Source organism: Phacochoerus africanus, chromosome 2 (genome assembly GCF_016906955.1).
Source record: "Phacochoerus africanus isolate WHEZ1 chromosome 2, ROS_Pafr_v1, whole genome shotgun sequence".
Classification (NCBI taxonomy): domain Eukaryota; kingdom Metazoa; phylum Chordata; class Mammalia; order Artiodactyla; family Suidae; genus Phacochoerus; species Phacochoerus africanus.
In genome coordinates, this window is record NC_062545.1 from 139,924,278 (window position 1) to 139,951,061 (window position 26,784).

General features: G+C 36.1%; 1 protein-coding gene across 4 annotated transcripts in view; it reads left to right on the top strand.

Moving 5' to 3' along the window:
• The window catches only part of LRRC28 (leucine rich repeat containing 28), a 225,859-nt gene that overhangs the window by 19,263 nt on the left and 179,812 nt on the right, over positions 1–26,784 (top strand). For all 4 annotated transcript variants that reach the window (XR_007133125.1, XM_047766807.1, XM_047766806.1 and 1 more), the window contains exons 3-5: positions 8,229–8,269; positions 24,593–24,630; positions 25,219–25,356. Coding sequence is in view for 3 of the 4 variants with exons in the window: in XM_047766807.1 (XP_047622763.1) it covers positions 8,229–8,269; positions 24,593–24,630; positions 25,219–25,356 (217 nt within the window). In the remaining variant the exon portion in view is untranslated. The remainder of the gene's footprint in view (positions 1–8,228; positions 8,270–24,592; positions 24,631–25,218; positions 25,357–26,784) is intronic.

Genomic DNA, 26,784 nt, shown 5'->3' on the forward strand with positions numbered 1-26,784 from the left:
AATCATCTGTAGATTACCTATTATAACCTAATACAATGTAAATGCTATACAAGTAGTTGTGAATACCGTGTAAATCTATATAATAATTCCTGGTGTAGCAAATTCAAGTTTTGTTTTTTAGAACTTTCTGGAATTTTTTTCCCCTGAATATTTTTATCTGTGGTTAGTTGAATCCAAGCATGCAGAACCGGGGCACACAGAGGCCCAATTTTGCATATTTCAGTTTTGCAAATATATCAGTTGTACAGTCTTTTTTTATTTTGAGCATATTTTCTTTAAGAGTTTTTGCTAAGTAAAAAATATGTCTTTGTGTATGTGGCAATAAAACACTTGCAGTTTTGCAGACACTTAATATTTATTTATGTTTTTAGGATGAAAATTTTAACCTGTATAAATGTCAGATACTTCATTGTTTCTAAGGAAAATAATCTATAAAAATTTTCATTCATATAGTTACTTAGGTACTTTTATGTTTTAGATCTAAAAGAACGAGTTTAAGTGAAAAATTGGTATTGTGATATGAATTCTGCACTCTCATATGATAACTACTAGTTATATGTGGTACTAAAGTTTAAGTTATAATGAAATAATACTGAAAATTCAATTCCTTAGTCACAGTAACCACAATTGAAGTGCTTAATAGGCATATGTAGCTAGTAGCCACCATACTGGATGTGTAGATAGAGACTATTTCATCATCATAGAAAGTTCTATTGGACCTGCTGTGTGTATGACTGAAAAAAACAAAAAGAAGTATACATTAAAATCATAATACTGACTCATTTTTATCATAAAAGTCAACCTGCCATTCTATGTTTATGCAACAGACTGGTAAAGAAAATTATTGCCCCCAAAAGAGGCACCTCAAAGACAACTTCAGAAACAAAAATTGTCTATATTTTTAAAATTTTTCCTTCGCTCACTTTTCCCCCCTTTCCTTCCCTTTTGAAATGACTTTATTTTAATGTTTGTAATGCTCGTATTCAATGAAGTTCCATTGAAATTTTTGTTTTAACGAGCAAAATAAAATACCTGTCATTATTTTGGTGGCTGCATTCCAAGATATTTGGGTATTTGCCATGGCTTTTCATTTTTTTTTTTTTAAGAAACAGTCCCCCCAAACCTAAAGCTGTTATGCTTGCATGTTCAAATAATTAAAATTTACATTTTTCCATAAAACACTGATAAAAATTTGAGATTATCTTTTTGTATTGCTTATGAATAGATTACCTGTTATTCGCACAGTGTAGTCATTACATTTTGCTGGGAAACAAGATGTCACTGGTAACTTCTGGTGATACTTGACCTATCAGTGATTGCACAGCCCTTGCTAGAAGTAGTCTTCTCTTAGCAAGAGGGGTTAGTGAGCTATTAATGCTTTTAAACCTATTTCTTATTGCCCCTTCTCCCCATGCTCCTGTCCCTGTGAAATGTGTGTCAGGCTTTCTAGGATAATTTAAATGAAAACCGTATTTAATAACATTCCTTTGTGTCACTCATTTCAGAAGAAATGAACTTAACTGTTAGAGATTTTGATCTTAGTAGATGCAGGTATTGACAATCCGCTGTGTTTTTCTGTCTCTAGGAAATATGACAAGTGTTAAGGCAAGGCTCATACTCTTTTGTCTGCTTAGAGTTTATTTGGAGAGAAATTTTAAAGGGGAAAATAAGTAGTTATTGGAAAGTGAGTTAAGAGACAAGAGAGTCAGTATTAAGGAATGCTGGGGAACAACTGGTGACTAGTACTCTGGAGAGCCTTTCTGCTTCTGTGGGAAATGAAAGGTGGGGCTACTTATCTCTCTGTTCGCATTAGCCTGCTAGGGTTTTTGATTTTTCTGTTGCGAGATACTGCTTTATAATGTATGTAAAGGAAGAGAAATACTGGAGAAGGAATGGGCTAATATTCCTGACAGTAAAAGAGGTTTTACCGTGGTCGTTCTGTAGCTGCATGGTATTTAACTCTTGTAGTATCCTTGCTCAGAAGCAGTGACACCAAATTATTGACTGATTGATCCAACAAGAGAGTATATGTATGGTGACTTTTGAATGAAGTGCTTTTTGCCTTCAGTACTAAAACTTAATTAACTTTATTAAAGTTGAAAATAACTTACTGAGGTGAAGTTCACATAGTGTAAAATTAACCATTTTAATATGAAAAATTCAGTAGCATTTAGTATATTCACAGTGTTGTGCGATAACCACCTCACTTTAGTTCCAAACATATCCATCACTCCAAAGTAAAACTCCTTTTCCCAATGGGGAGCAATTTCTCCCCATCCCCCTCCACACCCCAGCCCTCCAGCCACCAATCTGTGTTCTGTCTCTGTGGATTTATCTCTTTTGGATATTTCGTATAAATGGGATCATTCAGCATGTCACCTTTTGTATCCACTTCTTTTCACTGAGCAAAATGTTCTCCAAATTCATCCAAGTGGTAGTGTATATCATTTCTTCATTCATTTGTATGACTTAATAAGATTCCACTGTGTGTGTATACCACAGTTTATCTGTTCATCCATGGATGGACATTTGGACTGTTTCTGTTGTGGTCTCTACATGTAGCTGGAAAAGGAATTTTCTGGATTCAAAGCAGGGTGTAGAAAAGACGAGTTTATTGAGACAAGAGACAATGTTAACACAGTGGGCCGACTTCCTGATAATCAGGGAGAGAGGACCCTGGGCTCATGGTTGTGTCTGTTTTTATAGCCCAAAGACAACGGAGTGCAAGGAGTGTTCTTACCATAGACCTGTTGACCTGCTGATTGGCTAGGGAAAATGGAGTCTTCTGATAACAATTGCTGGTTGGTTGGGGAAGGATGGGATCTTTGGATACACTTGCTGGTTGTTTGGGGGTGTATATTATCCCTATAGGGGTGGGGTAAGGAGTGGGCCACATACCTTTCCCAGTAGGGGGAAGGAAGGAGTAGACCACTTTTTTGGGGTGGGGAGGTCCCTAGGAACATTGTAACAATTACAGTGAGACAGGTGGGACGTTAAGGGTCTGGTAGTTTTTATCTCAGAGGCTTTTTGAATTTTGAGTTTTCTCTCCTTGGAGAGGCCTTGAACACGTTATTGCTATTGAGAACAGTGCTGCTATGAGGAGTGCTACTATGAGCATGTTTGAGTACCTGTTTTTAATTATTTGGGGTATATATATAATATATATATGAGTGGAATTGTGGGATCTTAAGGCAATTCTATGTTTAACTTTTTGAGGAACAGCCAAATTATTTTCTACAGTGGCTGAACCATATTACATTACTGCCAGCAATGTACAAGGGTTCCTGTGTCTTCATGTCCTAGTCCACACTTGTTATTTTACATTAAGAAAAAATTTATGACCATCCTAGTGTTTTTGAAGTGGTACCTCATGATTTTGGTTTGCATTTCCCTAATGCTAATGAAGTTGAGTGTCTTCTCATGTGCTTATTGGGCATTTGCATATCTTCTTTAAAAAGTGTCTTTTCAAATCCTTTGCCCATTTTTCACTTGGGGTTTTTTTTTTTGGGGGGGGTTGAATTATTTCTAGACCCTTATCAGATAAGATGTGAAAATATTTCCTTCAATTCTATATGTTGCCTTTTCACTTTCTTAAAATGTCCTTTTATGCATAAAATTTTTAAATTTTGATGAAGTCCAGTTTATGTATTTTTCCTATTGTTTCTCCTGCTTTTGTTTTCATATCTATGACTACATTGTCAAATCCATGATCATGAAAATTTACCCGTATGTTTTCTTCTATGAGTTTTATGATTTTAAGTCATTAATCCATTTTTAGTTAATTTTTAAATAACTTTTGTATATGATGTGAGGTAGAGTCTGACTTCATTCTACTTTTTATAACTACTTTTAAAAACTATGCATTTAATTCATGACCTTTTTTTTTTTACCTCAGGTTCTTGACCTTCTTTCTTTATTGTTTGCAAACAGAACAAAAACAAAAGCAGAATAAAGCATGAGGCACAGAATATGGTAGAGTAGGAGCTGTCTTTGAAATGTTGTCTGTCTAGCTGAGGCCTATCCCAAATAGCATGTGAATCAGGAAGGTAGAAATTCATATCATCTATTTAATTGAAAATGTTTCTTCTCTTTATTACTAGAATGTAAGAAAAATGTGATTAAATTATGTATAAAATTTGAAATCACTTGCATTAATCTCAAAAATTACTGATATACAGTGGAAAGAGTGTTAACTTCTTGATTACACCTATTTGCCAATTACTGACTACCTTTTAGAAAATGTTTTTATTATAGTTCATTTACAGTGTTCTGTCAATTTCTCCTGTACAGCAAACTGACTCGGTCATGCATATACATATTCTTTTTCTCATATTATCTTCTATTATGTTCTGTCACAGTGATTGGATATAGTTCTCTGTGCTATACAGTGGGATCTCATTGTTTATCCTTATGACTTTTTTTCAAATGTGTTCTTAGAGGTAGAATGGAGCAAATTTTGTTGAACTCTTAAATCCTAGTGGTTTGTAACAACACAGTGGTTTGTAGTTCACACTGCACTACTCTCTCAGATCTCTTGGAGACTTTGGTTCCTGGTAGCTTTACCAGAGACGAAGGCTGACAAAGGTCACCATGGACCTTTCCTGCTCAAGTTCTCCAAGGCCTCCACTTTGATGTAATTTCGCTGGCCAAAGCAAGTCATTTAGCCATGTCCAGCTTGAAGAGAGAAGTGCAGTCCTACCAGGGTCCCAGAAGGAGAAGAAAAGAGTAAGTGGTACACAGTGACTACAAGAGAACATGACCGAACATGTTGTTTACAACATATTTGAAATATTTGTTGCAAGATACACAATTTTAGAACATTCCTGTTTAAGGTGATTGAAAGTTTTCTGTAAAAGGATATGGTGAAGAATCAAAGTTTCAAAATTTGAGGTAAATTTTATAATAACTGTGCCTGCTAAATTTACTTCTATGTTGTTTGTGAAGAAAAATTATTCAGTTAAGTGATAGTATGAGATGTGAAATTTAATGAAGAGAAATTTAGCTTAATTTATAAAGCAATTTTTGATTAGTTTACTAGGAAGTATTCATATTCAAGGAACTTGGGTACAGGTTGTTCATTATTATTTTATTATTATTATTTTTTCACTGCACCCACAGCATGTGGAAGGTCTCAGGCCAGGAATTGAACCTGAGCCACAGCATTGAAAATGCCAGATCCTTAGCCAGCCTAGCCACCAGAGAACTCCTTTTTTGTTGTTGTTGTTTTTTTGTGGGTTTTTTTTTTGGTTATATTAAAACTTTTCTATGTCAAAAGTGTGAAAAAGGAGATAATTGTAATAGTAGTTTTATAAGGCACTTTAAAATTATTGCTTCTATCTATTAAGATTTTAAAATTTAAAAACATTTTAAGACTTAATAGACTAAATCTTATGAGTCAAAATAAACTAGTTTATGTGGCATCTGTAATCCAGCATTAGAGTTTAGTTATCCACAGAGTAACAAAAATGTTGATGTTAACATAGTGTTGTCTAATCTGTTACTTACTTCACATGAACTATGGAAATAGAAAAATCAAAATGTGTAGTATTTCTCTTATACTATTTAGTTACATTGCTAAAATGTGCTACTAGAAAGGAGAGAATGATATTATACAATATTCAGTAGGTGTCAGCCACAGTCTGTGCAGTAGGGTGATTATTTACTAGGCTTTGGGGGCAGGTTCAAAGAAGTGTTTTTTGTTTTTTTTTAAACCCAGTATTCTAATGAACTGCAATTTTCTCTAGGTTAGTATGCTTATTTTTAAATATAAACATGATGTACATACTAATAAAGAGTGAGGCACTAATGGCAGGAGAAACATCATTCAGTGCTTAATTGTGTGCATAGACAAATAGCTCAAAAGAACTAATAAGCTTGTCATGGAAAAATTACAGTACTGTGTGATGGAGCCTAGTAAACATCTGGAAAGAATGACCATGAGCCCTCTAGTTAGCAAGATAGAATATTGATATTGTAACAGATAAAACTAGATGAGGGTCTAATAGCATTTCTTTTCTGGACAGGTCTTTCCTTTTTTAGAAGAACAACCTTTTACCTCTCACCCAACCCCCACTCAGGGAGTGCTTTAGTTTGCTTAGGATGCTTGTAAGTATGCCCATAAGTGGAAGAGTATATTCCTCTTACAAGGGGAGGTACCACTACTAAAGGGAACATTTTGGGGATTTGGACAGATTCAAGAGCAACATTTGAGGAAAAACTTGTCATGAAGGACTTCATTGAAAATATTGTCAAAAAATGGGAGAAAAGGAAACACAGCTTTTCGCATTTGAAAATTAAAGGGGTTTTATCAAAGGTGGGCACTCAGTAAATACTTTGTTGATTTCATGACAATATTCGTATTCAGTACTATTTGGTTATTGCAAAAGGGCTTGAATACTGTTGCTAAGTATTTAAATACATCAGTATGCCAATATGAAATTAATAACTTTATTTTCTTATTTAAAATTAACTAGAAAAATAAATCATGTTCAAGGTTTTTTTTTTTTTTAAAGTTTTCCCTCAGTATAAAATATAAGCCCTTAGTGATCTTTTCCTTGCTACTCTCTGCAAAACCATATACCTTCATACCCTATGCCCTAGAAATACCAAACTCATGGCATTTCTCTTATTGAGTGTTTAGAACCAAATTGCACATATCATGATTGATTACTCAATTACGTAGCAGTTTATACTGTGCATACCACATTTTCAAGTGTAATTTTAATTTTTAAAATTATAGATGATATTGTTAAAAATTCAAATGATACAAAAGTAGATGGAGAAGAGCAACACTAGTCCTTTTCTTAATGGTGATCACTCTTTTAAGTTCTGTAAGAAAAATTACTTGTCACAAATCTAAAACTTTATAGTTCCCCGAACTTTTAATTTTATATTGACACGGTTGTTTTTACAACAGGATTTTTGAAAATAAAAGATTTTGTCATGAATCCTGTTGGGGAACTACAGCAGGAATGATTGTATTTGTGATTTCATAAACGGACTTCTCTTTTTTGCCTTTTCATATGTTGCTTCTGTTGCCTAGAAAGCTAACTGGAACCATCTTCCTCCCCACTCCATCGCAGCCTCTGATCATTTGTATTTGTCTTTCAGGACTCAAGTTAGACCTAATTTCTTTTACAAAGCCATTCTGATTCTTTGTTACTGATATCTAGCTTACTTTTGCAGTATATTTTAATGTAGAATAAAAACAGTACTACTACTGGCTCAGCGTGCTCCTTTAGTTTTAACAATTTCTGTCTCTGTGTTTGCATAAATTTGAACCCAGTGTGTGTGTGCATGTGCATGTGTGAGAGATGCAGGCTGACTTTCAGTTGTTTACAGGAGGTTTTCCTCCTACCCAGCGCCCCCAGCAGAAAGAAGTCTGTTTTCTATCTGTGAGTGGAATTTTTCTAGGATTCTTTTTATGGATTAGCCAGTTCTTGAAGGGCTATGACTCTGTGTAGGAGATCTAGACCCATCTCCTTTCTTCTCCCAAAGGCCAGTTTCCTGTCCCTGCACAGCACACTCCTACTCCAAATGTAGCCCCTGGGCCAAATGTGACACTCCCTTGGGTCACCTGAAGCTCCATCTTATTCTGCTTATCCTGTTTAGTTAGGTCTTGGTTTCTGGCCCTCTAGGATTCTGAGTACTCTCTCCTGAGGAGTAAAGTTTGGGCTTTTGGTGCGATGGGGTGGGGGTAGGTATTAGTTTTCCAGGCTACTATAGCAGATTCCACAGGCCAGGTGGCTTGAAACAACAGAAATTTATTCTCTTACAGTTCTTGAGTCCAGGAGTTCAAAATCAAGGTATGGGCTGGGTTGCTTGCATCTCGTGGCTCTGAGGGAGAATCTGTTCCTTTCTCCAAGCTTCTGGGGGTTGCCAGTGGTGTGTTTCTTGGCTTTGTAGCTGCATCACTCCAATCTCTGGCTCTGGTGTCACATGGTATTATTCCCTCTGCCTATGTCTGTTAAAAGCATTTTCATTTCCTCCATGACTGTGGAATATGAGATCTGGTTTCTCCAAGGGACATTGATTTTAAGTGTTCCAATTTATCAATTTAAATTGTAGTATGGTCTATGTAAGCATAAACCCAGACCTGCTGATTTATTATTTTCACATTTTCTCAAAATTTACACCCTTTTGAAAGGTAGTACTTTGTGTTTAAGCTATTTAGAAATGTTTATATGTCTTTCAAAAATAAAATTTAATTCTGAGTTTTTAATTTTCAGCCAGAAAACCTTGCTCAGAAGCTTCCAAACCTTGTGGAACTGTGAGTCTGTTTATTTAAATTTTTTTCAAAAAACAAGAGTGAAAATAATTTTAAGTTATTTGAATAATAGGAAATATAATTTTGATGTATCAGGCTATTTTTTGGTATCATGATCATGGTGTTCATGTAGGTAGACATGTAGTTCTGCTAAACCCAATAGTATTTTAAGGTATTTTACCATTTAAATTTGTGTTTTAAATATCACCTCAGGGTAATGAAGATGATGAAAGATACATTTTTTTCTGGATGCAGCATCTTTTTCACAGGATCCTGGATAGTCCATGAAATTGGAATATTAGTGTTATTATTACTATTACTACTACATGTGATACTGATAGAAATAATCTGACAGTATAAAAGTTTTAAAATATAACTAAAAGCCTCCTTCCCTACATCCTGCACACTTCATTTGTTTTAGTTATTTTCATGATTGCCTCCATAATGCTAAATAATGTTTACACCTTTGTTTTTTAGTGTGTCAGTTTTAAGTGTCTATTGATTAAGGAAAAGAGATTCCAATATCTTATACTTCCCTTTCTTTCTAGCTTTCTTCTACTTTTTTTTTTTTGTCTTTTTTGCCATTTCTTGGGCTGCTCCTGGGGCATATGGAGGTTCCCAGCGTCTAATCAGAACTGTAGACACCAGCCTACGCCAGAGCCACAGCAATGCGGGATCCGAGCCGCATCTGCGACCTACACCACAGCTCACAGCAACGCTGGATCCTTAACCCACTGAGTGAGGCCAGGGATCAAACCCACAGCTCATGGTTCCTGGTCGGATTCGTTAACCACTGTGCCATGACGGGAACTCCTCTTCTACTTTTGTTGAAGGAGGAATTTGTGATGCTTTTTCTTGTTCCTTTTATTATTTGGTATAATTTTCAGAAGGTAAAGTAAAGAAAGCTGACTTTACACCTTCATTTTCAAGCTGAGTCTCTGTTACTTTCCTTTTTACCCTTTTATTTTGAAAAATTTCAAACCAACAAAAAAGTTGAAAACATAGTACAGTGACCATCCATTCAAGTTGACCATTCATGTGCAAGTTGACCCTTGAACAATGTGGGGGTTAGAGGTGTCACCTGCTTACAAAATACATGTATAACTTTATAGTTGGCCCTCCATACCCACAGATCCACATCTGTAGACTCAACCAACTTCAGATGGTGTAGACTGTAGTAGGTATTTGTTGAAAAAAATCAGTGTAAGTGGACCTGTGCAGTTCAAACAGATGTTGTTCAAGGATCTGCTCTTGAGTTCACATCGTGGCTCAGTGGTTAATGAATCCAACTAGGAACCATGAGGTTGCGGGTTCAATCCCTGGCCTTGTTCAGTGGGTTAAGGATCCAGCGTTGCCGTGAGCTGTGATGTAGGTTGTAGATGCGGCTCGGATCCCACGTTGCTGTGGCTCCGGCGTAGACCAGCAGGCCAGCAGCTACGGCTTAGATTGGACCCCTAGCCTGGGAACTTCCATAAGCCGCGGGGCAGCTCTAGAAAAGGCAAAAAGACAAAAAAAAAAAAAAAAAGGATCAGCTGTTCAGTCTTCACCTAAATTTAATCACTTAGCATTTTGCCACATATGCTTTCTCTCTTCTTTTCTACCCTTTCTCTCTACTTTCCCTTTCATCTTCCTTCCTTCCCTTTCTTCTTGCTCACACATTGTACTTTACCCTAAATACATCAGCATGATCTCCTAAGAATAAAGACATTCTTGCATATAATTATATTATTTTTAGGCATGAGAAAAGTAATGTTAATTTAATATATACTTCATATTTAAATTATCCTAATTTCCTCCCAAAATATCTTTCTGAAGTAGATGGCTGGATTTGTTTGATTGTTTCTCTGGATTAGGTTTAATTCAAACATCTTTGGTGATGTTCTACCCCATTTGCTTTATCAAATTTTTGCTTTCATTCTCTTTATGTTATATGTGTATTTTTTGTGAAGATTTTGAGAGTAAGTTAAATACATCATGGCCTTTTACTTCTAAATACGTCAGTGTATATTTCCTAGAACAAGGATGTCTAAATAGTTTTTACTTTTGTGTCCTTAATAGGCTTAATAGCTGCTTTATAGTTTTCTTTGTATAAATTTTGAACATTTCTAATAGTTTATTCTTAAGTGATTAATATTTTTGCTATGTAAATGATTTTTCTTATCTGTTATATCTTCTTACTGGCTATTTTTTTTTTGTCTTTTTGTTGTTGTTGTTGTTGTTGTTGCTATTTCTTGGGCCGCTCCCGCGGCATATGGAGGTTCCCAGGCTAGGGGTCTAATCGGAGCTGCAGCCACCGGCCTACGCCAGAGCCACAGCAACGTGGGATCTGAGCCGCGTCTGCAACCTACACCACAGCTCACGGCAACGCCGGATCGTTCACCCACTGAGCAAGGGCAGGGACCGAACCCGCAACCTCATGGTTCCTAGTCGGATTCGCCAACCACTGCGCCACGACGGGAACTCTGCTATTTTTTTATATAGAGGAGCATTATTCGTTTGTGCAACTTTGTATCTTGCTACTTTCCTGAAATCTTTTAGTTTAGTTAGTTTTATTCTTGATTCTCCAGAGTTTTCCATGTGTACTGTCAAGTCTGAAATGCAGATAGTGTTATTTCTTCTTTTCCAAATCTTTAATTATTCTCTCTAATGTGATTCCATTGGCTAGTCACTTTACAGAGTAGTGTAAAATTGTACTCGAAGTAGTGGGCAACCTTGTCTTCTTTCTGACTTTAGTGGGAATGCCTCCATGTCTTTTCCACTAAGAAAGGTGCTTGCTTTACAGTTAGCACAATTCTATTGTGTTAAGTAAATATCCATTTTTGTTAATTATCTGTTGCTGTTTAGAAGATTGCCCCAAAATATAGTTACTTAAAATGTAGGGGTATTTACAAGAATAAACACTTATTCCCTCGTTTTATGAAGGTCCAGAATCTGGGCTTGACTTAGCTGGGTGCCTTGACTTTAGTGTTTCTCTTAAGACTTGAATCAAGGTTACTGCCCTGGGCTGCTGACTTAAGCTCAGCTGAAGAAGGATCAGAAGGATCCTCCTCTATTTTCACTCATGTGGTTGTTGGCAGGATTCAATTAATTCCCTGCAGGATGTTGGACCAAGGCCGGTAGTTCCTAGCTGGCTATTGGCCAGAGGACTCGTTAGTCCCTTGCCACTTAGCCACTGTTATGTAGCTCACAACATGACAGCTAACTTCTATCAGAGTGAGCAAGCAGAAGATCAAGAGAGGGTATGTAAGACAGGGCTGTAGTCTCTCTCTAATCTAATTGTGGAAGTGGCATCCTGTCACTTTTGCTAAATTTTGTCTGTTACAAGTATACCACTAGATCTAGCTACCACTTGAGGGGTAGCTGTTACATGAGGGCCTGAATGCCAGATAGCGGAGATCAATGGGGACCATGTTAAAGGATACCTACTGCATTATTAATTCCTGTTTTTTCAAAAATCGTCAGTAGTAATGGGTGTGAAATTTTTTCAATGGCCTTTTCAGACTTTAAAGGAAAAAAATCTTTGGGGCCTTCGGGCAAGGAAGTGAAACAATCATAAAGAGGGAGACTGCAACATAGGTTATAAACTGAATTATCTATGCAATGGCTATCGAAATCTGGCTTGACAGTTATTTCTTTGAGCCCTTTAAAAGTATTTAACTGTCTTCTGGTCTTTATAAGTTCTCATAAGAAGTCAGTGGAATGTTCACCATTTCTCACATGTAAGTTACATATCATTTTTCTCTGGCTTCTTTCATGATTTTCTTTTGATCTTTGGTTTTTAGCAATTTAACTATGATGTGCCCTGGTATAATTTTCTTTTGTGTTTGTCTTGGAGTTTGCTGGGCATTTGAGTCTGTGAATTTATGTCTTTTACCAAATTTGGGACATTTTTAACCATTATTTCTTCAAATATTTTTATTCACCATTTCCTCTCTCCTTCTTGGACTACATTTACATGTATATTGATGTACTTGTTGATATTGTCCTGCATACCTATGAGGCACTTCATGTTTCCTCAGTCTTTTTTCTCTCTGCACTTAGATTGAATCATTTATATTGATCCATCTTAAAGTTGGATTGGAAGAATTAATATAGTTAAAAAGGCCATAATACCCAAAGCAATCTACAAACTTAATGCAATGCCTATCATATTACCCATAACATTATTCACCAAACTAGAGCAAATAATCCTAAAATTTATATAGAACTCCAAAGACCCAGAATTGCCAAAGCAATCTAGAGCAAAAAGAACAAAGCAAGGGATATAACCTGTCCAGACCTCAGACAGTACTACAAAGCTATAATAATCAAAACAGCCTGTTTTATTAATTCTGTTATTCACCTTTGTCCAGTAAATTTTTCAGTTCTAGAATTTTCTTTTTTTTATTTAGTTTCTATTTCTTTTCTGAGATTTCTTGTCTTTTCATTAAGGCGTATTTTACTCTAGGTTACTATGCATAGTTAAGACAACTAAAAAAAATTGTTAATTCCAACATCAGGGTTAGCTTGAGGTTGTTATCCACTGTGTGTTGTTGTCATTGACACTTTCCTGAGTTTTCATCTGTTGAGTAATTTTAGGTTATTATCTGACATTTGGGGACTAGAATCTGTTATATTTCTTAAAAAGTGTCAATGTTTTTATTTTAGCAATTAATTTACCTGGTGTGACTCAAAAAAATAAACCTCCTCTTGGAAGGCAGCTGATATCTCAGTCCAGTTATTTTATGTTTAGCTGTATTTTTTCCATATATAAATGGTTCTGGAGTCAGCACTGATTTAGGCAAAGTTTATAGGTAGAATTTGGAATTTCCTCTCCTTTGTTCTTTTAAAAAATTTTTTTTTTAAAATTCTCCCTTTGCTTGTCAGGGGCCATGATTGCCCTGAACTCTGTCCTCCTTTAGGCTAGTAAGACTGCAGTTTTCTTTTGAAATTTTAGCCACTTTTTGTGGTAACTGTCTGTACCCTTCTTAGACTAATTACTGTTAATATTTTTAAAAAAGGAAATTCAGACACCTGTCTTTCTTCTAAGTTTTGACTCTCCTCCAGATTTGGGTTATTTTTTTGTTTACTCCACAATGCCTTGGGTTAGTTTTGTCTGTGTGTGTTCTCCAGTGTTTTAGTTGCCAGAGGATCACTCCATTCTTCTGTACCAGAATTGGAACTTGCATTCTTTAATTTTAATCTGTTTGTGCTTTTACAACACAGGTGAGTTTTGTGAAGTTGATTCTTTTGATTTTGACCAGTCCAACATTATGGGTAGTTTAATTGGAGTGTCTAGACCATTTATATTTAATATAGTTGCTGATATGATTGAGGTTTGTTTTTTTTTTTTGTCTTTTTGCCATTTCTTGGGCTGCTCCTGCAGCATACAGAGGTTCCCAGGCTAGGGGTCAAATCAGAGCTATAGCCACCGGCCTACACCAGAGCCACAGCAACGTGGGATCTGAGCCACGACTGCAACCTACACCATAGCTCATGGCAATGCCGGATCCTTAACCCACTGAGCAAGGCCAGGGATTGAACCCTCAACCTCATGGTTCCTAGTCAGATTCATTAACCACTGAGCCACGACGGGAACTCCTGATTGAAGGTTTTTTATTTGTTTTGGTTTTTGTTTTTGGCCATGCCAACAGCATGTGGACATTCCTGGGCCAGTGATCAATTTTAGCTGCTGCAGTAACAACACTGAATTCTTAACCTACTGTGCCACAAGAAAACTTCCCTGATTAAGTTCACCATCTTACAGTTTGTTTTCTATTTGTCCCAGGTGTTCTTTGTTATTTTTTCCCTCTTTACTTTCCTTCTTTTAAATTATTTTAGGATTATGGTTTACTACCATTGTTGGCTTATTTCATTTCATTTACTTCATTTCAGTGTTGTAAGGTTTATACTATGTTTCTTTAACCTACTATACTTTACAGTCACATAGTATACCACTTCACATTTAATGTAGGAACCTTAGATCAATACTTTCAGTTCATTCGTCCTATCCCTTGTGCTATTGTCCTGTGTTTTATGAGTGTGTGAGTGTTGTGAGAGAAGTAGATCTTTGTATGTATAAACCATGTAATATCAGTCAGGGTCTGGTTAGGAGATAGAAACCATATCCCAATTAAGCAGGGGGAATTAAGAATTATTAACTAGTAAAATGTTATAACTACTAAAAGAGGTTACAGAAGACTCCATGGTATTCAGAATTAGTAGATCTGGGCCAAGAGAAAGTAGACAATGAAGGAACTGAAGACTTAGGAAAGCCCCAAATCCTTGGTTGAGATTAGACCTCTTCAAAGAAGGTATGGCTGCCGCAAAACACGTGGTGTGCTGGTGGCAAAGAGCCTTGCCATACCTAGTTTAGGCTGGAACAGAGCTGTAGTACCTGCTCATTGTTGCAAGAGGGTGTTGATAATCTAGAACTAATCTATTAGAAGCAGCCTGACTGATGGGAGGGCAGTTGCCTTAGAATGATACTGGAAAGATGATACCAGAATCCAGGTTCTTGTTTACAGCAGTCAACGAATGAACTCCGTGAACACACAGGCAGCAAGCAAGCAAAGTCTTCATTAAAGGAAAACAGCTCCCAGGGCTGCTGGGATGGGGGAGAAGAGCCCCCCCCCCCCACTTTCTCTATTGTCCTATAGGGGTTTTTATTCCTTAAAGATGGGGGGGTGTACCAGCATGAGGTCCAGAAAGATGTGGCTTCCTTCCATTGGCCTTGTTCAATTACCAATATCAGTCTTTGTCCAATAGGGTCTTAGGGTTGGAAATGTCCTATAAGTCTCATGGTTTCTTTGTCCTTTTCTTCCTGTAAACTGAGTCACAGGGGATTAGGGATTATTGTCCATCTGGGCATAGGTACACTCCCTATAGTAAACAAGGCCTGTGGGGATGTTACTCCCTGGAGCCCTTAAGCCGCAAATGTTAATCAGTGGCCATGTCAAAGAATGCATCAAAGCCGATGCTCCTACACTGACCACCAGAGTTAATATTCTGCCTCAAGAATATGGCACATCTAATGCAGAGGTGGCCACAGGGTGGGAAGGCAGTTGCTTGAGACCAATTGAAGTTGTCTCTAGAAGTTCATTATTGGGAGTTCTCATTGTGGCTCAGCAGGTTAAGAACCCAACTGGTATCCATGAGGATGTGGGTTCAGTGCTTAGCCTCGATCAGTGGGTTCAGGATCCAGTGTTGCCGCAAGCTGCAGCATAGATTTGCTTGGCTCTGGTGTTGCTCTGGCTGTGGCATAGGCTCGGTTTCAGCTCAGTTTGGAGTCCTAGCCTGGGAACTTGTATATGCTGCGGGTGTGGCCCTAAAAATAAAAATGCATTGTCTTATCTACAGAGTATGGTCTGAGAGTAACAGCAAGAGCTGCCACAAAAGTGACTTCTGTGTGGAGACTTCATAGTTTGAGAATGTGGCTTAAAGTTGTCCAGGAAGACAACTGAAGCCATTGGGCCTTGGCTCTGTGCTGAATACAAAGTTGAAAGCAAACTGAACCTGGAAAGTGCCTTTCTGATACTATCATCTTGCAGAGTCACTCCAGTATCCTCTTTTTATAACATTAGTGAAACCAAGCAGGACCCTGTGGGGCTCCTGGGCACAAAAACCTTTCTGTGTATTCTCGCCTCCTTGACCTTCCCTGAGTTCCAAAGGACAGGTTCAGGCAGTTGCTGATCAGGGAAGGGGGGTTGAGGAGACAAGGAAGGAGAAATCAAGAAGCCGAAGTGCTCTTTTGGGGCAGGGTCCTGGTTCCTCTTCTGCAGAACTAAAGCCGCCAACAAATGGAGAACATTAACTACTTGATGAAGCATTCCAGACAGAAGATCACAGTTTGATAACCTAGAGACACACAGAAGCACATCAGACTGTCTGAGGCCATCTCTAGACTGAAGCAATCCACACTTTGCGCACACCCTGATCTTTATCAGCAACCCCTTGAAACCCTTGACTGTAAAAATCCTCACAAACCTCCCAGAGGTAGGAAAGGACACATAGTTTTGAGGGCATAAGCCTGCTGTGTCCCCCTTTGCCTGGCAAACAATAAAGCTATTCTTTTCTACTTCACCTAAAACTCTGTTTCCAAAATTTGACTGGGTGTCAGTGCACAGAGGCCAGGTTTCTAGCATCGTTAGGCCTAACATTAGATCATATGGCAAAGATGCAATTTTGATAGGGTATGGCATAGATTTGGAGATGGGGGACAAAACTGATAACTGGCAAAATACATTATTATAATTTTGAATTTAAGTTGTTAATTTAAAGAACTTTTAAAATGAAAAAAATGTCTTTTATATTCTTATGTTATTCTCTCAGATTTGATTTGCCTGAAAAAAGGTCTTTATTTCTCCCTTTTAAAAAATTAAACTATTTACTTTGAGGTAATGGTAGACTCACACATAACATAAATAATGCAGAAACATCCTTGTGTACCCTTTTAGTTTCCATCAGGGTTTATGTCTTGCACAACTATATAAGATCACCACTAGGAAATTGACATTGCTACATTCCACTGATTTTATTTCCATTTGCATCGTTTTCTACTCTTTTATAATCACACTCTATTCCTCAAACCCTGGCAACTACTACTCTTTTCTCCATCACTATAATTTTGGCATTTTAATTTGTTATATAAATCATGTATGAAACTTTTCAGGACTGGCTTTTTTTTTTTCATTCAGCATAATTCCTTTGATATCTGTTTAACTTGTTGCATGTACCAATAATCCCTTTTTGTTGCTGAGTTGTATCTCACAGTATAGATGTAGTGAGTTTTGTTCATCCATTCACCCATTGAAGGACATAATCATTGTTTCTAGTTTTTAGCTGTTATGAGTAAAGCTGCTGTGAACATTTGTGTACATGGGTTTTGGTGTGTCTGTGTGCGTGTGAGTAGGTTTTTATTTCTCTGACATAAATGCCTAAGTTTATAATTGGCAAGTCATATTATGGTAATCTCATGTTTCATTTACTTGAGATATAATTTACATGCCATAAAATTCACCCTTTTTAAATATATGATACAGTGGTTTTGATATATTCATGAGAGTGAGCTACCATTACCACTGTCTAGTCCAGAACATTTTCATAACCCTAAAAGAAATCCATTAGCAGTCATTCCTCTTCCCTAATCTCTAGAAACTCCCTGGTGACCAGTAATCTACTTTATATTTCTCTGGATATGCCTGTTCTGGACATTTCATATAAATGGAGTCATACAATATGTGACTCTTTATGTCTGGATGCTTTGTGTCATTTGTGTTGTAGCGTGTTCCAGAATTTATTCCTTTTTATGGCTGAATAAAAATCCATTGTATATACCACATTTTGTTTACCCATTTTCAGTCGATGGACATTTAGGTTATCTCCACATTTTGGCTATGGTGAATAATGCAAATGTTAACATTTATATAGAAGTTTGTGTGTGAACGTATATTTTCAGTTCTCAGGTTTCTACCTAGGAGTGGAATTGCAGTGGTAATTTCTTATGTTTAACCTTTTGAGGAACTACCAAACTGTTTTCCAAAGAGGCTGCACTATTTTACACTGTTATCAACAATATGTGAGGATTCTTCACATTGTCAAGAATGTGACATTGTTATTTTCTGTCCTTTTCATTATAGTCTAGTAGTTGGCCATTTGTAGTTGTGAATTGATATCTTTGCTGATTTGTATTTTTCTAATGATTAATGGTGTCTTTTCTTGTGCTTATTGGCCATTTGTATATTTTCTTTGGGGAATCTATTGTTCATTTAAAAATTTTGGCATTTATCTTTTTACTGAGTTCTGAGAATGTTACATATTTGAGATACTAGATCCTTATCCTTACTAGATCTAGTACAAATGTTTTCTCCCATTCTGTGGTTTATCTTTTACTTGGTAAGTTTTTATTTGGTTGCTTGTGTTTTGTTATCTGTCATACTGTAAAACTATGTCTAATCTTCAGTCTTATAAAGATTTACCCCTCTTTTATTTTTTGTATAGTTTTAGCTCTTACATTTAGGTCTTTGATCCATGTTGAGTTTTAATTTTTGCATGTGATGTGATGTAGAGGTCTAACTTCTGTTTTTGCGTGGGATATCCAGTTATCTCACCACCGTTTATTGAATATTCTCCTTTTTCACCATTGAATTGTCTTGGCATATTTGTTAAAAATCAGTTGACTGTAGACACATGGGCATATGTCTGGATTCTCAGTTCTATTCCATTGATATGTATCTTTTTTGCCAGTACCATCCATGCAGACGTGATTACTGTAGTTCTGTAGTAAGTTTGAAATTGAGAAGTCTGGATCCTCCAACATTATTCTTATTTTTCAAAATGGTTTTAGTTATTCTAAATCCCTTGCATTTCCATGTGAATTTTAAGATCTGCTTGTCAATTTGTGCAAAAAAAAAAAAAACCACAAGCCAACCATGATCATTGATAAAGATTATATTGAATCTTTAGATCAATTTGTAGATTATTGCCATTTTAATAGTATTGTCTTCTAATCCATGAATGTGTGATATCTATTTATTAACGTCTTCAGTTTTCTTCAGCAGTTTCTTAATTTGAACATTGAACACTGTTCAGTGTAAAAATACTGAATCTCTTTTGTTAAATTTATTCTTTTTGATGCTATTGTACATAGAATTGTTTTCTTAGTTTTATAGTAGCCTGTGCATGTGGGTCAAAGAATTTTCCAGCATGACAAGGTGAAGAGAAAAGTTTAATGAGATGAAAGACACTGCTGGTGCAGCTGGATGACTTCCTGACCATCAGGGAGAGCCAATAAGGAGTGTGTGGTCATATCTATTTATATAACCCAGGGAGAGAGGCGAGTTCTCATGATACACCAGCTGATCTGCTGATTGGATGGGGAAACAGGGATCTTATGCTACACTTGATGGTTGGTTGGGGCATATAGGGCCCCAGTGGTTGGCTGCTGGCCTACACCACAGCCACAGCAACTCCAGATTCAAGCCACGTCTGCAACCTACACTACAAGTCACGGCAACACCAGATCCTTAACCCACTGAGCAAAGCTGGGGATTGAACCTACATCCTCATGGATACTAGTTGGGTTCGTTCCCACTGAGCCACAATGGGAAATCCCCATTCCATAATTTTTTTAGATATCTGCTCAGTTACTTTATTAGTGTCAGCTAATAAGCAGAGATTTCCTTAACTATCTGAATCTAGTCTGAATTCAGTACGTCTCCCAGTTTTTGCTGACTTTGGTCTCTGTATATGTATTGCAGCATGCCTTCCCCTCTCAGCTAGGCAGTTGACAACTGTGCCTTCTACGTCACTTCTGAATTATGTAGAGCCTCAACTTCAGCAGAGGGGTGAGAGCTTAGAGTCTTCTCAGGTCTTTGCTGAGCATATTCAAGCTCTGGGTATGCATGTGGCCTTCTAGATTTCCAGAAATGTGCCAGAGTTTTTCAAAGCTCATGTGGATGTCTCCTTCCCAAACTCGTTCACTTAAGGGTTTTGGCAATCTTTTGTTTGCAGCAGCTGTTATCTCAGGCAGCAATGAAGTTAAGCCATTGCCTGTAGTTTATCTCAACTGGCGAAAGGGTTTTTGTAGGGCTAAGTTTCTAGTCAGTTCGAATTAAAAACAGCCTTGCCAGTGGGGTCTTTCAGAGGACCATGAGGCAGTCAAATGACAGTTCTTTGGGAATGAACTCCAGCTTTCTGCCCATTCAGGTGTTAGCTAGGCTGCTGCTTTTCACTATGATTATGAAAAGTAGTCAAAGAGATTTTCCAGGCTTCTGCAGAACTGGAGGGTAGGGGATAGGACTAGAGGAAGTGAAAATGCTCTAGAGTTTACAGCTTAGCCTTCTGACTGAGATTTTACCCATTTTTTCTTAAATAAACCCTCCATGTCTTACCGCAGGTCTTTGGTTAATTTCCAAAGTTCTGTAAATATAGATTCTGATAATTTTTGCCAGTATTGGTTTTATGGAAAAGAGAATTTTTGGAAGTCCTTACTCTCTCTCACTTTTGCTCTGAATTTATAATTTCATAAATAAACCACCAAATAATTTTCCAGGTTGGCAATACCATTTTACATTCTTCCCCAGTAATGTATAATTGATCCACTTTCTCCACATCTCACTAGCATTATTTTGTTGTCATTATTTTTAATTTTTGTCATTTTGATAGATGTGTGGTTTTATCCAATTGTGGTTTTAATTTGTATTTCTCTAATGGCTAATGATATTTAACATCTTTTCAAGTATTTGTCATCTTTATCTTTTCTTCAGTCTGTTCATGTCCATTGCTCATTTTCTATTTGGATGCGTGTGTGTGTGTGTGTGTGTGTGTGTGTGTGTATATATATATATATATATAGTTGTTAGTCTTGAGTTTTAAGAAATCTTTACATATTCTAAAAACTAGTTGTATATGCTGCTTACAAATATTTTCTCCCAATATATAGTTTGTTTTTTTGTGTTCTTCTGCAGAGCAATGGTTTTACATTTTGATGAGGTCTGCTTTATCAGGTTTTGCTTTTATGTATCATGTTTTTAGTATAAAGTGTAAGAATTTACTAGCACTAGGCCCTGAAGATGTTCTATTTTTTTGTTTTGTATTCATCTTCATAATTTTGAAATTAAGGTTCTTGGTTGCCAGTTTTTATTTTTCTTTCCTTTTAGCATTTTCATGGTGTTCATTATCTCTTGGCTTACATAGTTTCTGAAGAGATATCTGCCATCATTCTTATATTTCGTCTTTAGTATCTAATGTGTTTTTCTTCCTTGGGATACTTTGAAGAGTTTCTTTTATATTAGTTTTCTGGGATTTGATTTTGATGTACCTTGCTGAGGTTTACTTTTTCTTTATATTTGATATTTACTGAGTTTCTTGGGCTTGTGTCCTTAGAATTTTCATCAAATTTTTTTTCTTTCTTTTTTTTTTTTTCTTTTTATGGCCACACCTGCAGCGTATGGATGTTCCCAGGCTAGGGTGTGAATCAGTTGCAGCTGCTAGCTTGTGCCACAGCCATAGCAATGTCAGATCCAATCCACATCTGCAGCCTATGCTGCAGCTTGTGGCAATACCAGATCCTTAACCCACTGAGCAAGGCCAAGAATTGAACCTGCATCCTCATGGACACTATGTCAGGTTCTTAATCCACTGAGCCACAGTGGGAACTCCTGGAATTTTAAAACGTTATTTCTTTATATATTTATTTCTGTACTCTTATCTCTGACCCCTGCTTCTGAGACTCTTTTATGTGTTTTGTTGGTTTAATATTGTCCCATAATCACTGACAATCTATTCAGTTCTTTTCAATTTTTTTTTCTAAATGTACTTCAGTTAGGACACGTTGTATTTCTGTCTTAGGAGTCAGTAATATTTTCTTCTTCAATATCTAATCTGCTCTTAATCCCACCTAGCAGTGTTTTCAGTTTGTTATATTTTTGATCTCTAGAAGTTCTATTTGGTTCTTCTTTATATGTTAACATTTCTGTAACAATGTTTGTATTTTTCTTTGACTACATGAATATAGTTACTATAGTTGTTTTAAAGTTCTTATTTGCTAATTCTAGCATCTCTGTCATATCAGGTCTGTTTGTATTACATATTTTTTATCCTGGCTATGGGTCACATTTTCCTGATTCTTAGCATGTCTAATACTTTTTGATTGGATACTGGATCTTATAAATGTTACATTATTGAGTGTCTACATTTTTTTGCCTTCCTTTCTATGGTTGTTTTGGTTGTGATTATTTGCAGCTTAGTTTGATCCTTTCATGATTGTCTTTTTTCTTTGTTACAACAGATCTCAAGTAACCTCTGCTGTAGGGGTAGTTTAGCCTTGTTACCCTGTTATACTTTCTAGGATCTCATTTAATGCACCAGGTAATCAACAAGAATTTGGTACACTTGCTGCTCAGAACCTGAATGCTTTCTAGACCTGTATGAGCTCTGTGGACTGTTCAGCTGATAGATTTTTAGTTATGGCCTGGAGTGCCTTTTAGAAATCAGATAAGAGTCAAAGGATCTCATGAAGTTTTCTTTTTTTTCTTCCCCAGTAGTGCCCTCTTCTCCAGAACTGTACCCTACAACTTCAGGCTGCCTCAGGTTTCCTGAATCCTGATATGTGTCTTCATAACTCAGTGAGACTTTCATTTTTTGTTTGGGATCCCATTCCTGTGCCAGAGTCCACAGTTTGCCTCCAGGCATAAAGCTGTGGACATTGTGTGCATCACCTCACTTGTTTCTTCTCTCTCAGGGAACATCGTACTAGTTGCCACTTGTCAATATCTGAAAATAATTGTTTCATGAATTCCATCTAGTCTTCTTGTTGCTTATAGCAGTTGTGGAAATCTGGTCCCTGTCCATCATGGCTGGAAGTAAAAGTCCTGTTGTTTTCATTTAAAAAAAAAAAATTAAATTACCATTTTACTTTGGAACAATTTTGTATCTACAGAAAAGTTGTAAAGATAGTACAATGTTCTAGTTTGCCTAGTTCTTGTTGTTAACATCTTACAATTCCATGGAACATTTGTCAAAACTAAGAAACTGACACAGGCCTACACTACAGCCACAGCAACACTGGATCCAAGCCACATCTGTAACCTACAGCACAGCTTGTGGCAATGCTGGATCCTTACCCAACTGAGAGAGGCCAAAGATTAAACCCCCATCCTCAAGGACACTGTCAGATTCTTAACCTGCTGATCCCCAATGGGAACTCCATAATTCATATTTTGATTTGGCCTTTTTTATAGGTAGAATTTGAATTGAGGCAGATATTGTGTGGATAACCAAAAAATTTTTTATTTTGGTGTCTGGGCACTCTGCCTTTAGTGTAATAAATGCAAATGTGTGTGTGTGTGTGTTTGTGTGTGTATACACTTATTTATATATAGACATATAGCCTTTTGGCATAAATAATATTTAGAGTAATATGATAAAGTAGTTAGGTATTCCTTCCTAAAAGTAATGTTTAAAGAATATTGATTTTAAAATATGGAAGCATTTCACATACACAAAGCAAGGAATAAAATATATGGTGTAATTGTCTAAATTGTATTAGGCTTATCAAGTTAATACCTACACAGAATTGATTTAATCTAGCATATGAAAGTCTTAAATTCATTAAATTTTGTATCTTTCTTATTCTGTGTCACTGACATTATTATTGTTTTTTTGGCCCTACCTGCAATATGTGGAAGTTCCTGGGCCAGAGATCAAACCTATGCAGCAGCAACCTGCACCTCTGCAGTGACACCACCATATCCTTAACCCATAGCACTGCAAGGGAACTCCAGTTTGGCTCTATTTTTTTATTTTTAATTTTTTTGGCTTTTCCCAAGGCAGATGAAAGTTCCCAGGTCAGCCATAGCAGTGACCTGAGCCACAGCAGTGACAACACTGCATCCTTAATCCTCTGAGTCACCATGGAACTCCTAGAATTGACATTTTCCCATTAGATATTAGGCTTACAGATATAGAAGAAAAATCTTAATTCTATTTAAAAAATACTATATGCAGATTAATTATGAGGTATAGTAAATAAGACAGGTTTGAAAATAATTTGTCAAAATCTAGTTCTATGGTCTCAAAAATAATGATGTAAGTTTATTTTTTTTAATTTTTCCTATATGATTTTCATTGGTCACTATAGTTTTTTGCTCTGAATAGTTTGCTGCTGCTGATTGCATGAAATCTCCACTAGAGAGTGCTAAAGATGCTTCATTGGGAAAAGTGTTATTCACTTAGGCTTGCCTGGGCTTGTCAGTTGGATAGACTTTTTTTTTTAAGACAAGAATTTGATTTCTTATTTTCAAAATTTCTTTTGCTGTGAAGTAAATTCTATACCTTGACAGTTGGGTATTTCTACAGATAACCATAAATGATGCATATTCTATCTTTCCATTCTTGGTTCTCCATGCTGGCTTGAAATATCTTTGATTTGATTATTTTATGAAGTTACCCTTTAGAAACTAAAAGTTTGCATTTTCTTTTACCCAATAGGTGTTGGTTTTTTCTTTATATAATCAGTACTTTTCTGAAAACTTGGATAATTTAAAATAAACTAGGGAAACTGGTAATTTGTTTTATGACGTTGAAAAATATTTATTGTGCATACTTTTATTTTAAAAAACAACTAAATTAGCAGATAGTTTTAATATTTGCAATTCCAACATATAGTGTTATTCTCAATAGTATTATCTGTGATGACCATTTTGTGATATGCATTTACAGCAGTGTATGAAAGTAAGTCTCATTCCTTTATATTTGATAAATCTCTAAGTGCACATTTTACAAAGTGATTATTTAGCAGAAATACTGAATGATAACAGATTTTTTTTTTTTCCTTTTTTCCTCTAGGTATCTGCACTCAAATAACATAGTTGTGGTTCCGGAAGGTGAGTGCTCTTCCAGTTTTTAGTTGGGAGATGCTATAGGTTAAGCTGTGCTTTATAATAATAGAACAGATTGTTTCTTTAAATATTTTGGTTGGCATAATAGGGAATTTTAATTACGAAGCATCATTATTAGTTTCAAAAAATTTTTTCCCTCTAGTAAGTTCAGTTAACAGTTATGATTAAATTTAGTAACAAGTCTGAAATGGTTATAATGGTTAGGGAAATTATTATCAGATAAACTGTCATTAGGTAGATAATAAACTGATAACTTCAAGCTTAATGAATCCAGTTAAGCATTTTGGTTAGATAAAAGACATTAGGTATCATTTCATGAATTATTAATTCAAGCAATTTTTTACACTGTTTTAATGTTTTTATTTGTGCCTTTTTAAAAACTTATTACATGTTATTTTGAGACAGAAGTGTTTTCACTTCATAAAATTTAATTTGATAATATGTTTTTACTACTATGTCAGCACCAGAGACAGGGATATTAAGTAGTAAAATAAACTTGAAGTACTTGCATTAAGGGTTTGCCTTAACACTTGGGTCAAATTAATTTGCTTTTACCATTCTTTTCTCTTGAAGCAATTGGGTCCCTTATAAAGCTACAGTGTTTGGATCTTAGTGACAATGCCTTAGAAATTGTTTGCCCAGAAATTGGTCGTCTGAGAGCTTTACGTCATCTTCGACTAGCTAATAACCAACTGCAATTCCTACCTCCAGGTAATCATAATCTATAAGCACACACGTTTCTTGTCTATTACAAATTTGTTTTTATTAGTATTTCTCTTTGTGTGTAGGCAGTGGGCTTTGTATATGTATGTAAGTATTTAATTGTCCATTTGTTTGGGGATGACACTGGAAAGTCGATGAAATGTGACTAAGAGTCTTTTCCTGATGCAAACATAGGAAGGTGTCATTTATGTTTTTGAGCTACAATTACGACAGTTCTGCATTGCAAGAGGTGCCTTTTCAAATCATTGCCCTGGTGAAATATTTGTACCAAAAGCTACTTCGGTTATGAATTTCATGTTAGACAATTTTTATGAGCTTTGCATGCTACATTTTAGTATCCAAAAGGCAGAACATGCAGTATTTTTTATTCTGTAGTGAAGTAAAAGATGAAAATTAACTTTGATTTAACATGAAATCATACTAAAATTTAGTAGCAGAATTTAAGTGTGAGTCCTAGAATTAATTGTCAATTCTGCATACCAATCATCCTATTAGATTGTGATGTGCCTATAAACAGTACCGAAATCCTACATTCTCCTGAGCTACCATTAAGCCCTTTGACTTTTTTTCCAGGGGCATTCAGAGACCTTCCTTTGTGAACCCTCATATTTGCAGATTCCACTATCCTATATCATTTGCCATGTTTTGGGGAAAAAAAAAAAAGGGAAATTGATTTAAAAAAAAAAAAAACAACACTTCTGCTTCAGGTATTACATGAAAGTTACTCTGCATTCAAAAATGAGCCAAAAAATGGAGTCCCTATGTGGCATATTGAGTTAAGGATCCAGCATTGTCACTGTAGTGGCTCAGGTCACTACTGTGGCACGGGTTCACACTTTGGCCTAGGAACTTCCACATGCCACAGCTATGGCCAACAACAAACAAACAAACCCAAAAGTGAGCAGAAAAAAATATAAATGTCACTCATATTGGCTGGGATTATTTCTACCAAGTAACTCAGGAATATCACCTTTTAGTGTATCCAAGTGAAATATGTAACTCAACCAAAATTACAAATTGCTATCTATCATAGAACTTCAGTGTCACCTGAAATTGTTAAACACTACTCATGTTAAATTCATGAATGAATTTATAATTAAAAAAAATACTTTCTCCAACATTTTTCTGGTGCAGAAATTTCTAAATGAAATATAGTAGCTGATTAATATTTAGGTTTTATGTGCTGATAGATTCAAATTGTTTACAAAAATGATAGTATAACAATTGACTCTTCTTAAAAAACTTTCTTAACCTCATATTATGAGTTTCTTACTTTTTCCAACTATACTTGATACAAAAAATGTCAACATGTTGTAGGATTATGATCTTTCCTTTAAATTTTATTGTATGTAATCAAGCTCAGTGGTGTTTCATCATTCTAGCTTTCGTCCAGTTTATGTACTCACATACTCAGGA